Raw genomic sequence first — 12,095 nt, forward strand, 5'->3', positions numbered from 1 at the left:
TCTAGATGCACAAAAATATTTCATTTGGTCGTCTCATCTCTTTCTCCTTTCTGTTTGTTAAGACCCCTGCAAAAGCACCCACAATGACATGAATCGCGTTTGCCGGGTCAACCCTCGCACACGGCGCGCCGAGCTCCTCTCCCGACCTGAGAGCTGCCCCTTAAAGTGGGATCCGGTGTGTGGTGACGATGGGGTGACCTATGACAACGACTGCGTCATGGTGAGGTCTGGCGCCATTCGGGGAATCGAGATCCAGAAGGTGCGCTCCGGACAGTGCCTGTTTCAGGGTAAGTCAACCTTGACGTAAATTGTGGTGCGTAGACATGGGTGTGAGTGTGCATCAACAAGATAAACATAAAATGTTTTACTGAATCTGTTGCACCCCAGGCCTGGAAACACATATGACCACAGCACTATGCCTAAATCCAGAATATAAGCAAACAATTTAAACTTCCAATATACTTGAATACAAAACAAAAGGATTGAATTGAAACAAGAACTAGAGAACTCAGGCCTAGCTTCTCACTCAAATGCTACATTGCCTGAACTAACTCTTAGGCCAGTGGTTCTCAATGTCCCCAAATGTTTTTGGCCTACAACTCCCAGAAATCCTAACAGCTGGTAAACTAGCTGGGATTTCTGGGAGTTGTAGGCCAAAAACATCTGGGGACCCCAGGTTGAGAACCACTGTCTTAGGCAAACAACTTGCCAATTAATAGCCACCCATAAAAGCATTTAATCTCCCATGAATTCTCTCCCCAACTTTCCCACATGTATTATTTTACTCTATTTATTATTGTTATTATTACACTACCGTCCCCTGCCACGCATTGCTGTGGCCCACATGGGGGTTCTGTGTGGGAACTTTGGCCCAATTCTATCGTTGGTGGGGTTCAGAATGCTCTGTGATTGTAGGTGAACTATAAATCCCAGCAACTACAACTCCCAAATGTCAAGATACTATTTGCCCCCAACTCCACCAGTGTTCACATCTGGACATATTGAGTATTCTTGTACAGTTTGGTCCAGATCTATCATTGTTTGAGGCCATAGTGCTGCTTGGATGTAGGTGAACTACAACTCCAAAACCAAAGGACACTGCCCACCAAACCCTTCCAGTATTTTCTGTTGGTCATGGGAGAACTGTGTGCCAAGTTTGGTTCAATTGTATCGTTGGTGGGTTCCAGAATGCTCTTTGATTGTAGGTGAACTATAAATCCCAGCAACTACAACTCCCAAATGACAAAATCAATTTTTTTGAGTGAAGGACATACATTGGGTTGTTAGGTGTACTGTGTCCAAATTTCGTGTCAATTCCCCCAGTGGTTTTTGAGTTCTGTGAATACAACAAACGAACAAAACATTTTTATTTATATAGATTTATTATTTTGCTCTATTTATTATTATTATTATTATTATTATTATTATTACAGTTATTATTTTGCTCTATTAGTATTGGAAAGATACGTACGCACGTTTACATTGAAGAAGATTAGAATAATAGTTTAATCAGAGTTGGACAGTCCTATCTTAAATTACAGTTTTATGTAAACATTCCAAATTATTTAACCTACGGATGCCTCAATTAATGTAGTTTTATTAGTATCTATTTTTATTTTGAAATTGACCAGTAGCTGCTGCATTTCCCACCCTCGGCTTATACTCGACTCAACACGTTTTCCCAGTTTTTTGTAGTAAAATTAGGCACCTCAGCTTATATTCAGGTCGGCTGATACTCGAGTATATGCGGTATTTCTGCCTTTGCTGTTTTTAGACAAGTGCAAGGACGAGTGCCGCTTCAACGGGGTGTGCCTCAACCGCCGGGGAGCTCCCCGCTGCTCCTGCGAGCGCATCGCCTGCGACGGCTCTTACCGACCTCTCTGCGGCAGGGACAGCCGAACCTACGCCAACGACTGCGAACGCCAGAAGGCCGAGTGCCAGCAGAGAGCCGCCATCCCGATCAAACACCAGGGCCCTTGTGGTAAGTGGCATGGTTGTGGTTGTCTTGTAGTGGCAAGGGTGGGGAAGGATGTGGTGGGACCCAACTTTTCAGGTTGTTCTGCCTTCTTGAAAAATGAAAACAACACAATTCCTCTTTTCGATGACCAGAAAAATATTTATCCATTTGATACAAGTGGAAGAGCTAAATTGGTGCTCACGATCGTCTCCTCTAATTCTCCTGGTCTTTTTCCTTCCTGCCATCTTTCTTTTTGTCAAAGTGGAATGTTTGCATAACAGTGTCTGGAGTGTTCAGTCTGTTACATTTGTGCATCTTCTATATACTCTGTCCATTCGTCCATCCATTTCCTCCTCGGCTCTCTGATCGCCATTCTCGCCAACAGCAGCTCTCATGGCTCCGTTCTGTTTGTTGTCGATTCATTCATGGCCACCAAGCCCCATATTCCCCTGCTTGCTTTCTCCCATTTCGTTTCCCCCTTGCAGACCCTTTTTTTCAGTTTACAGGTGTGATCTGTAAGCCGTGATTCCTGGCGGTGTCTTTTCTTGTCTGTCTCAAACTTGCGGAGGGGAAAAAAACCACACAAAGCAGGTATTGATTTCCCTAGAGAGGACTCAAGTCTTGTCAGCCTTGGAACCAATTTTTAGCACGAAAGCCTCGGCGCTGAAATGGGAAAAACAGATGAGAAGGGTTCGTTCGTTCGTCCGTTTGTTTGTTTGTTCGTTCATTCTACTCATTTATATGCTGCTGTTCCGTATGATGGACAAAGTGATTTACAATATAGTAAACGAACCCTTGGGATTACTGTTCAAAATAAAACCTAATGAGCAACCTAGACAATCGAAAGCGTAGAACTCAAACCCTATGGGAATGGGTTTAAAGAGTGGGTGTGTTTACCTTGGAGAAGGCAAGACTGAGAGTTGGTATATTAGCCATCTTTAGACACCTAAAGGGATGTTAGGTATTTTCTGCAGCTCCAAAGACTGGAGTATAATTCCGTGGAGTCAAATTAGAGGATCTCTTGACTGTAGGAGCTGTTTGACAGTGGAATAAACCACTTTAGAAGTCTTCAAATAGAGACTAAATGACCATCATTTTGGGAATGCTTTAGATTTCTATACCCTTATAGCAGAGGGTTGGAGTAGAAGCTCTTTGTAGAGCTTCTGTCTACACAAATGAAAATAAAACATTAAAACATAGCAAGTTGATTTTTTCACAGTTCAGATCATTGGTCTATCTAGCTCAGCAATGTCTATGCCAGTGGTTCCCAACCTTTTTTTTAAACCAGTGACCACTTGACCAGGGACCACTTTGACCAGGGACTTACTTGACTAGGGACTGCTTTGGCCTGGAACCACTTGAACAAGGACTCTTTGACCAGGGACCACTTTGACCACAGACCACTTGAACAGGGACCACTTTGACCAGGGATCACTAGACCAGGGACCACTTGAACAGCGACCACTTTGACCACGGACCACTTGACCAGGGACAACTTTGACCAGGGACTACTTTACCAGGACCACTTGATCAGAGTCTACTTCATCAGGGACCATTTGACTAGGGACCACTTTGACAGGGACCACTTTGACCAGGGACGGCTTAGCCAAGGATGACTTAGCCAGGGACCACTTTGACCAGGGACCACTTGAACAGGGACCACTTGAACAGTGACCACTTTGACCAGGGACCGCTTGACCAGGGACGACTCTGACCAGGGACTACATGACCAGGACCACTTGAACAGAATCTACTTCACCAGGGACCACTTGACTAGGGACCACTTTGACAGGGACCACTTTGACCAGGGAACACTTTGACCAGGGACTACTTAGCCAGGGATGACTCTGACCAGGGACTACATGACCAGGATCACTTGAACAGAGTCTACTTCACCAGGGACCACTTGACTAGGGACCACTTTGACCAGGAACCAATTTGACAGGGCCCACGTTGACCAGGGACCACTTTGAGAGGGACCACTTGACCAGGGACCACTTTTACCAGGGACCACTTGAACAGGGACCACTTTGACCAGAGACCACTTGATCAGGACCACTTGATCAGAGGCCACTTTGATGAGGAACCACCTTGGTCAGGGACCACTTGGATCAGGGACCATTTGATCAGGGACCACTTGACCAGGGAACATTTGACAAGGGCCACCTTGACCAGGGACCACCTTTGATCAGGGAACACTTGACCAGCGACCACTTTGACCAGGGACCACTTGAGCAGGGTCTCTAAACTGGAAGAAAGACAGGATGAGAATGAAGCAAATAATAAATAATTGGCCCATCTAGTTCGGTATTCTCCACCCTGACTTCTCCAAAGTTTCAGACATTTTCCCTGGTCCTAATGTTATGGCTTGAACTTACGTCCTTCTGCATACAGAACATACATTTTATCATGAAGTTACATCTCCCTTTTTGTAAACAGTTAGCGATATCAGCAACAGAGACTAGGATCCTGCATAGGTATTGGGTAATGTGCTAGCAGTGGAACTTCCTTTTGTGGGAGGCAGTGACAGGAGAAGAAAGGAGCTGTCTCCAGGCTACCTCAAGGTGGAGAAGCTTCAAGCTTGGCCTCTGACTTTTACTTGTCCCATGGTACCATCGGAGGTCAGGAGACCATCTGGTTCAGCCGTTCCTTGGTTGTTCTTCCCCTTCTCCACTCCTGGTTCAGATTTGGTTTAGCTTGTGTCTATGTCTCCTTCAGTGGACATACTACACTCTTCTTGCTCCCGTTCCTGGAAGATGTCATCAGCCAGGATTTTAAAAGTCTCCCCAACCCACCCACCCACCCAGATATTTTAAGCCAGCGCTTGAAGGCTACTAACCAAGTTGCCCCAGAGCTGAGCATGCCCTTTGTCATACCAAGGAAACATCACCCTCTTTCCATCTCCTGACCCTGGGATATAGGGAGACCTTTGCTCTTGGGCCATAAGTTCACGTCTAGCTGAAGGTAACGTTCTTGCTCTACAGCTTCTGGCAAGGACCTTTAGCTCTGTGGCTGAGCACATTTTTTTCAGTAAAGACATCAACCTCCATTCTTACGAGGGTTGAATGAAAAGTAATGCCTCCACCTTCATAACTCCTCAACAGATGGTAGTACTGGTATACGGCAGGTACTGGCTTGTTCAGTAGACTCTAATCTGCAGTCCCTTTTTGGCGGAAAGCCTTAGCATTGAACGGTTGTGTTGTTAAAGTGAAAAGTAATGTCTCCACCTTCGTAACTCCTCAACAGATGGTAGTACTGGTATGCAGCAGGTACTGGCTTGGTCAGTAGACTCTCCTCTACAGTTCCATTTTGGCAGGAAGTTTTAGCATTGAACGGTTGTGTTGTTAAAGTGAAAAGTAATGTCTCCACCTTCGTAACTCCTCAACAGATGGCAGTACTGGTATGCAGCAGGTACTGGCTTGGTCAGTAGACTCTCCTCTACAGTTCCATTTTGGCAGGAAGTTTTAGCATTGAACGGTTGTGTTGTTAAAGTGAAAAGTAATGTCTCCACCTTCGTAACTCCTCAACAGATGGCAGTACTGGTATGCAGCAGGTACTGGCTTGGTCAGTAGACTCTCCTCTACAGTTCCATTTTGGCAGGAAGCCTTAGCATTGAACGGTTGTGTTGTTAAAGTGAAAAGTAATGTCTCCACCTTCATAACTCCTCAACAGATGGTAGTACTGGTATGCAGCAGGTACTGGCTTGTTCAGTAGACTCTCCTCTACAGTCCCATTTTGGCAAGAAGCCTTAGCATTGAACGGTTGTGTTGTTAAAGTGAAAAGTAATGCCTCCACCTTAGTAACTCCTCAACAGATGGCATTACTGGTATGCGGCAGGTACTGGCTTGTTCAGTAGACTCTAATCTGCAGTCCCTTTTTGGCGGGAAGCCTTAGCATTGAACGGTTGTGTTGTTAAAGTGAAAAGTAATGCCTCCATCTTCATAACTCCTCAACAGATGGCAGTACTGGTATACAGAAAACCATATTTAGTAAGCGTTGGCACTATAGGAGGGTTTCACGAGATTAGTGGCTCCCATTGAAACGGTGTAGTAATGGTGAGGCTTGTGGACCACTGGTGGCCCATAGACCACAGGTTGGGAACCACTGAACTAGAGTGTGAGACACCTTGAGTCCCCATGAGGAGAAAGGCAGGGTATAAATAAAGATTGTTGGGGAATCTGAGCTGTTAGGCTCAAAAATAACCCTCAGTTGGGGTGATTCCACCACAAATCTAGCAGAGTATCAGAAGTAAACTTCATCACCAGCAGAAACTTACACGTGATGAGCTGGGATAAGCTATTCCTTAGGATGGATCAAGATTGCAGAGTCAGAACTTTGGGTTCCAAAATATTTATTGAAGTAGAATAAATACATTCATTATAGAAAAGATCTGACTAAATCTCATCTTCTAAAGAGGTAAAAGTCCATGCAGCTACATTTTGCCTGGAGAGGGGCAAAATGCGGCTCCTCATAGGTAGAAAGAAAAGCAGAAGAGACTGAAAAATGGACTTTGGAGGATGGCGAGGGAGTCCAAAGCAATGTCTGTCTTCTCCTCCCCTCCTCCTGTCTTTCTTTTTCTCCTCCTTCTCTCTGTCCTGTCCCTTCCTCTCTTTTCTTTCTTTCCGTTGTGTGTCTTGTGTCTTCCAGCGTTGCCTGTTTGGAGAAAGGACGTCCGCCCACACAGCGCCGCGCCGTACCCTACCGGGATGTTTCTGCTCCGAGGTCGGCTTTCTATCCTTCCTCTCCCCACACCTTAAGCTCTGCCCCAGGCACTTCGTCCTCTTCTCTTCTCTCTCAGCCCCTCCATTCGTACCAGAACATGGAGAGAAAGAAAGAAAGCTCTATTGGAATGCACCTTTTTGAGCTTTGATAATGCTTTGCACCACTCCACCCTACTCAGGAGTTCATGAAGATTTATTATCCTCTTTTCTCCCTTCCCTCCACCCTGCAAGCTCCCATTAACAACCTTCCCATGCCACCAACTCCATCAGGACATATACTTGGGCTGCTCCTAGTTGGTTTATAATCTGTCACCCTGCTTGGCTTTCCTTGAGCTGTCATGCTGTCCTCCATTGCGTAACATGTTTGTACATCTCTGTCTTTATGGATGCATGCATGAAAAGCGCAATGGCTACTGATTCTCTGGGACTACAGAGAAGAAATCGAGCATGCTCTTGTAGAAGGCCTGAGACATGGGTCCCAATCTCTTGTAGAAGACCTAAGACATATGGCTTCCAATCTCATGTACAACACCTAAAAGGTATGGGTCCCAATCTCTTCTAAAAGACCTAAGAGACATGGGCCCCAATCTCTTGTAGAAGACCCAAGAGATATGGGTTGCAATCTCTTGTAGAAGACCTAAGAGACATGGGTCCCAATTTCTTGTAGAAGTCTTAAGAGGTATGGGTCGTAATCTCTTGTAGAAGACCCAAGAGATATGGGTCCCAATCTATTGTAGAAGACCTCAGAGATATGAGTCCCAATCTATTGTAGAAGACCTAAGAGTCAGGGTCCCAATTTCTTGTAGAATACCTAAGAGACATGGGTCCCAATCTCTTGTAGAAGACTTAAGAGGTATAGGTTCTAATCTCTTGTAGAAGACCTAAGAGGTATGGGTTCCAATCTCTTGTAGAAGATCTAAGAGACATTGATCCCAATCTCTTGTAGAAGACCTAAGACATATGTGTTCCAATCTCATGTAGAACACCTAAGAGGTATGGGTCCCAATCTCTTCTAAAAGACCTAAGAGACATGGGCCCCAATCTCTTGTAGAAGACGTAAGAGATATGGGTTCCACTCTCTTGTAGAAGACCTGAGAGACATAGATCCCAATCTCTTGTGGAAGACCTCAGAAATATGGGTCCCAATCTCTTGTAGAAGACCTAAGAGACATGGGTCCCAATCTCATATAGAACACCTAAGAGTTATGGGTCCCAATCTCTTGTAGAAGACCCAAGAGATATGGGTCCCAATCTCTTGTAGAAGACCTCAGAGATACGAGTCCCAATCTATTGTTGAAGATCTAAGAGACAGGGATCCCAATTTCTTGTAGAAGACCTAAGAGACATGGGTCCCAATCTCTTGTAGAAGACTTAAGAGGTATAGGTCCTAATCTCTTGTAGAAGACCTAAGAGGTATGGCTCCTAATCTCTTGTAGAAGACCTAAGAGACATGGGTCCCAATCTCTTGTAGAAGACTTAAGAGATATGGGTCCCAATCTCTTGTAGAAGACCCAAGAGACATGGATTCCAATCTCTTGTAGAAGACCTCAGAGACATGGGTCCTAACCTCTTGTAGAAGACCTAAGGGACATGGGTCCCAATCTCTTGTAGAAGACCTAAGAGATATGGATCCCTACCTGTATAGAAGATCTAAGAGACATGGGTTGCAATATCTTGTAGAAGATTTCAGAGATATGGGTCCCAATCTTGTAGAAGACCTAACAGACAGGGATCCCAATCTCTTGTAGAAGACCTCAGAGATATGAATTCCTACCTCTGTAGAAAACCTAAGAGACATTGCAACCCATGTCTCTTAGGTCTTCTACAGAGGTAGGGATCCATATCTCTTAGGTCTTCTACAAGAGATTAGGAGCCATATCTCTGAGGGCTTCTACAAGAGACTGGGTCTCTGAGGTCTTCTACAAGAGATATCTCTGAGGTCTTGTAGAAGACCTCAGAGATATGGAACATTCAGCCCAGAAAACTCACAGCAAGCCAGTTTGCCACCTTACCGAGACCTTGACCCAGGTGCTGCAAATATCTACCTCTCTATCTATCTTGAAGTTCATGCATCATGACCATCTTTCTTCCCTTCCTATCTGATTGTCTTCTTTTCCATGTTTTGTTCTTTGTCTTTTCTTCCTCTGTTCCTCTCCCTCACTCCTCCTCGCCCTTGGCTGTTGCTTGATCCTGATTGAATGTGGTTTCGCCAGCCCCCACTTTCAGCTTTTCTCTTTTGGCCTGTGAGCAAACTCAGACTCTGCAAAGCCAGCTTTCTGCCCATGGTAGCAGAAGCAGTGTCTTTCCCTGCACCTTTGATCCTTTTGCCTGCAGGTTGCATGAAGAGGACGGATTCCGCTGTTGTTTCCCTTTGAGCAAGAGAGACTGGTTTAAGAGATGGATCTATCTCCTACTTGCTTTAGGGTGACATTGAGATGGAATTGGGGGGGGGGGATACCCTAAGGGGAGTCTAGCACCTCCTGCAATGGTGTGGATGAAGTTGTCTTTTAAAGTGATTCATTCAAGCACAAAACTTGGCTCCGTCCTGAGAATCACGGCTTCTTGCTGCTATTTAATCAAATTTCCAAGAGAAACAGGCCGATCATATCATGAGGATAAGCAAGGTTTCAGGGGAGAACCAGAAACTAGCGCCTATACAGACATTAACAACAACAACAATGATAATAATGATTGTAAAGTTGTAAACAATGATAGTAAATAGTAAAAGTGGTCCCAGTGGTGATTGGCACACTGGGTGCAGCGCCTAAAGACCTTGGCCTGCACTTAAAAACAATCGGTGCTGACAAAATCGCTATCCGTCAGCTGCTAAAGGCCACCCTACTTGGATCTGCACGTATTATTCACACAGTCCTAGACACTTGGGCAAGGTCCAGTGTGTGATCCAATACAAAAGCCGTCATAGTGATCTTGTTTGCTGTTGTATCTAATGATAATAATAATAATAGTAATAATAATGTGCTATGCTAATAATATAATATAATATAATGTAATATAATATATTGTATATACATATATTTATAATATTATAATGTAATGCAATATAATACTACTACTACTAATAATAATATATTATAATTATATATTTACCTTACATGTAATATTACTAATAATATTACAATATTCTGATATAGAACAATATAGTAATATGTAATACTAACATTGTACTATGCTAATTATATATATATATATATATATATATATATATATAGTAAGCCACTCTGAGTCCACTTCAGTGGCATATAAATGTCGTCAATCAATCAATCAATCAATCAATAAAATACTTTATTTATATTCTGCTCTATCTCCCCAAGGGGACTCACTTAGCCCTTCGTATCACTTAGATCTTCACCCGATTCCTTATCTAATGTTGTAGTTTCTGGCTCCTCTGACTGACCTTGAAGAATCTATGATTCTATAGTTATCTTGTTTGCTGTGAACTAATCTTGTTGTGTATCTAATAATAGTAATAATAATAATATACTAATCTTTATTTATATCCCGCTCTATCTCCCCAAGAGGACTCACTTAGTCCTTCGTATCACTTAGCTCTTCACCCGATTCCTTACCTAATGTTGCAGTTTCTGGCTCCTCTGACTGACCTTGAAGAATTGATGATTCTATGATTCTATAGTGATCTTGTTTGCTGTGAACGAATCTTGTTGTGTATCTAATAATAATAATAATAGTAGTAGTAATAATAATAATAATAATAATAGTAATAATAATAATAATAATAATCTTTATTTATATCCTGCTCTATCTCCCCAAGGGGACTCACTTAGTCCTTCGTATCACTTAGCTCTTCACCGATTCCTTATCTAATGTTGTAGTTTCTGGCTCCTCTGACTGACCTTGAAGAATCTATGATTCTATGATTCTATAGTGATCTTGTTTGCTGTGTACTAATCTTATTGTGTATCTAATAAAAATAATAATAATAATAATAATAATAATAATAATAATCTTTATTTATATTCAGCTTTATCTCCCCAAGGGGCTCACTTAGTCCTTCCTATCACTTAGCTCTTCACTCAGTTCCTTATCTAATGTTGCAGTTTCTGGCTCCTCTGTCTGACCTTGAAGCCCTGCACTTTCTGAGTCAGGTTTTTCCCAGAGAGAACCATCATTTCTCAGACTTGAAACTTCCTCGCTTTGTGCCCCAGGAAGACGCACAGGAAAGCCCACAATCCCTTCTAAATCATCAGTGAACCCATCATCCTGACTGTTAGAACTGATTGTAATTTAGTCATAGTTCCAAACAAGCTTTGGCACATTGGGTTCGATGGCAGAAGTGCGCAGCTGTAAGTTTTCAGGGTTCATTCTGCTTGTTTAATTCTCACCGTTGGAAGGTGAATGGGCTGGAGATGCTCGTAAACAACAGTGCAGCTGATCACTGAAGGCTCTCCTCTCTTCCGATTCAGATCTTGGCACCCCGAGCCCCTGCCTGAGTGTCGAGTGCACATTTGGGTCGACCTGCGTGGTGAAGAACCAGGAGGCGGTGTGCGAATGCCAACAGGTGTGCCAAAGTCTCTACGATCCGGTCTGCGGCAGCAACAACCTCACGTATGGCAACCCCTGTGAGCTGGAGGCCATGGCTTGTGCCCTCAGGAAAGAGATCCGGGTGAAACACAAAGGCCCTTGCGGTGAGTTGTTTATCTATTTACAGTACTTATATTCCGCCCTTCTCTTCCTTTAGACATCCTTTCAGATTTTTAAACATGTTTCCTCTTGATCGTCTCTTCTGCAGGCTAAACAAGATCAAAATCAAGCCAATAATAATAATAATAATAATAATAATAATAATAATAATTATTATTATTATTATTATTATTTTATTTATTTATCGTGTCATCCGCAACCAGAACATTGTATTACATTTCTAACAGAACAAAACAAACAAACAGATTAAAAAAAAAAAACACAAATTTTGCAAACTTGGTAGCTGATTAAATGTCCTTTGACCAGTATCTGGCCACTTGGAGTGCCTCTGGTGTTGCCGCAAGAAGGTCCTCCATCGTGGATGTGGTTGCACTGCAGCAGGTGGTCAGTGGTTTGCTCTTCTCCACACTCGCATGTCGTAGATTCCACTTTGTAGCCCCATTTCTTAAGATTGGCTTTGCATATTGTGGTGCCAGAGCGCAGTCTGTTCAGCGCCTTCCAAGTCGCCCAGTGCTCTGTGTGCCCAAGGGGGAGTCTCTCATCTGGTATCACCCATGAATTGAGGTTCTGGGTTTGAGCCTGCCACTTTTGGACTCTCGCTTGCTGGGGTGTTCCAGCGAGTGTCTCTGTAGATCTTAGAAAACTATTTCTTGATTTAAGTCGTTGACGTGCTGGCCAGTACCCAAACAGGGGATGAGCTGGAGATGTCTCTGCCGTGGTCCTTTCACTATTGGCTG

General features: G+C 43.5%; 1 protein-coding gene across 9 annotated transcripts in view; it reads left to right on the forward strand.

The window, feature by feature from the left end:
• AGRN (agrin) overlaps nucleotides 1-12,095 on the forward strand; it is a 363,672-nt gene that overhangs the window by 242,973 nt on the left and 108,604 nt on the right. For all 9 annotated transcript variants that reach the window (XM_067472994.1, XM_067472998.1, XM_067472999.1 and 6 more), the window contains 3 exons: nucleotides 63-287; nucleotides 1,775-1,981; nucleotides 11,121-11,342. In XM_067472994.1, coding sequence (XP_067329095.1) covers nucleotides 63-287; nucleotides 1,775-1,981; nucleotides 11,121-11,342 — 654 coding nt within the window. The remainder of the gene's footprint in view (nucleotides 1-62; nucleotides 288-1,774; nucleotides 1,982-11,120; nucleotides 11,343-12,095) is intronic.

The sequence above is a fragment of the Anolis sagrei genome, chromosome 13, assembly GCF_037176765.1.
Source record: "Anolis sagrei isolate rAnoSag1 chromosome 13, rAnoSag1.mat, whole genome shotgun sequence".
Classification (NCBI taxonomy): Eukaryota; Metazoa; Chordata; class Lepidosauria; order Squamata; family Dactyloidae; genus Anolis; species Anolis sagrei.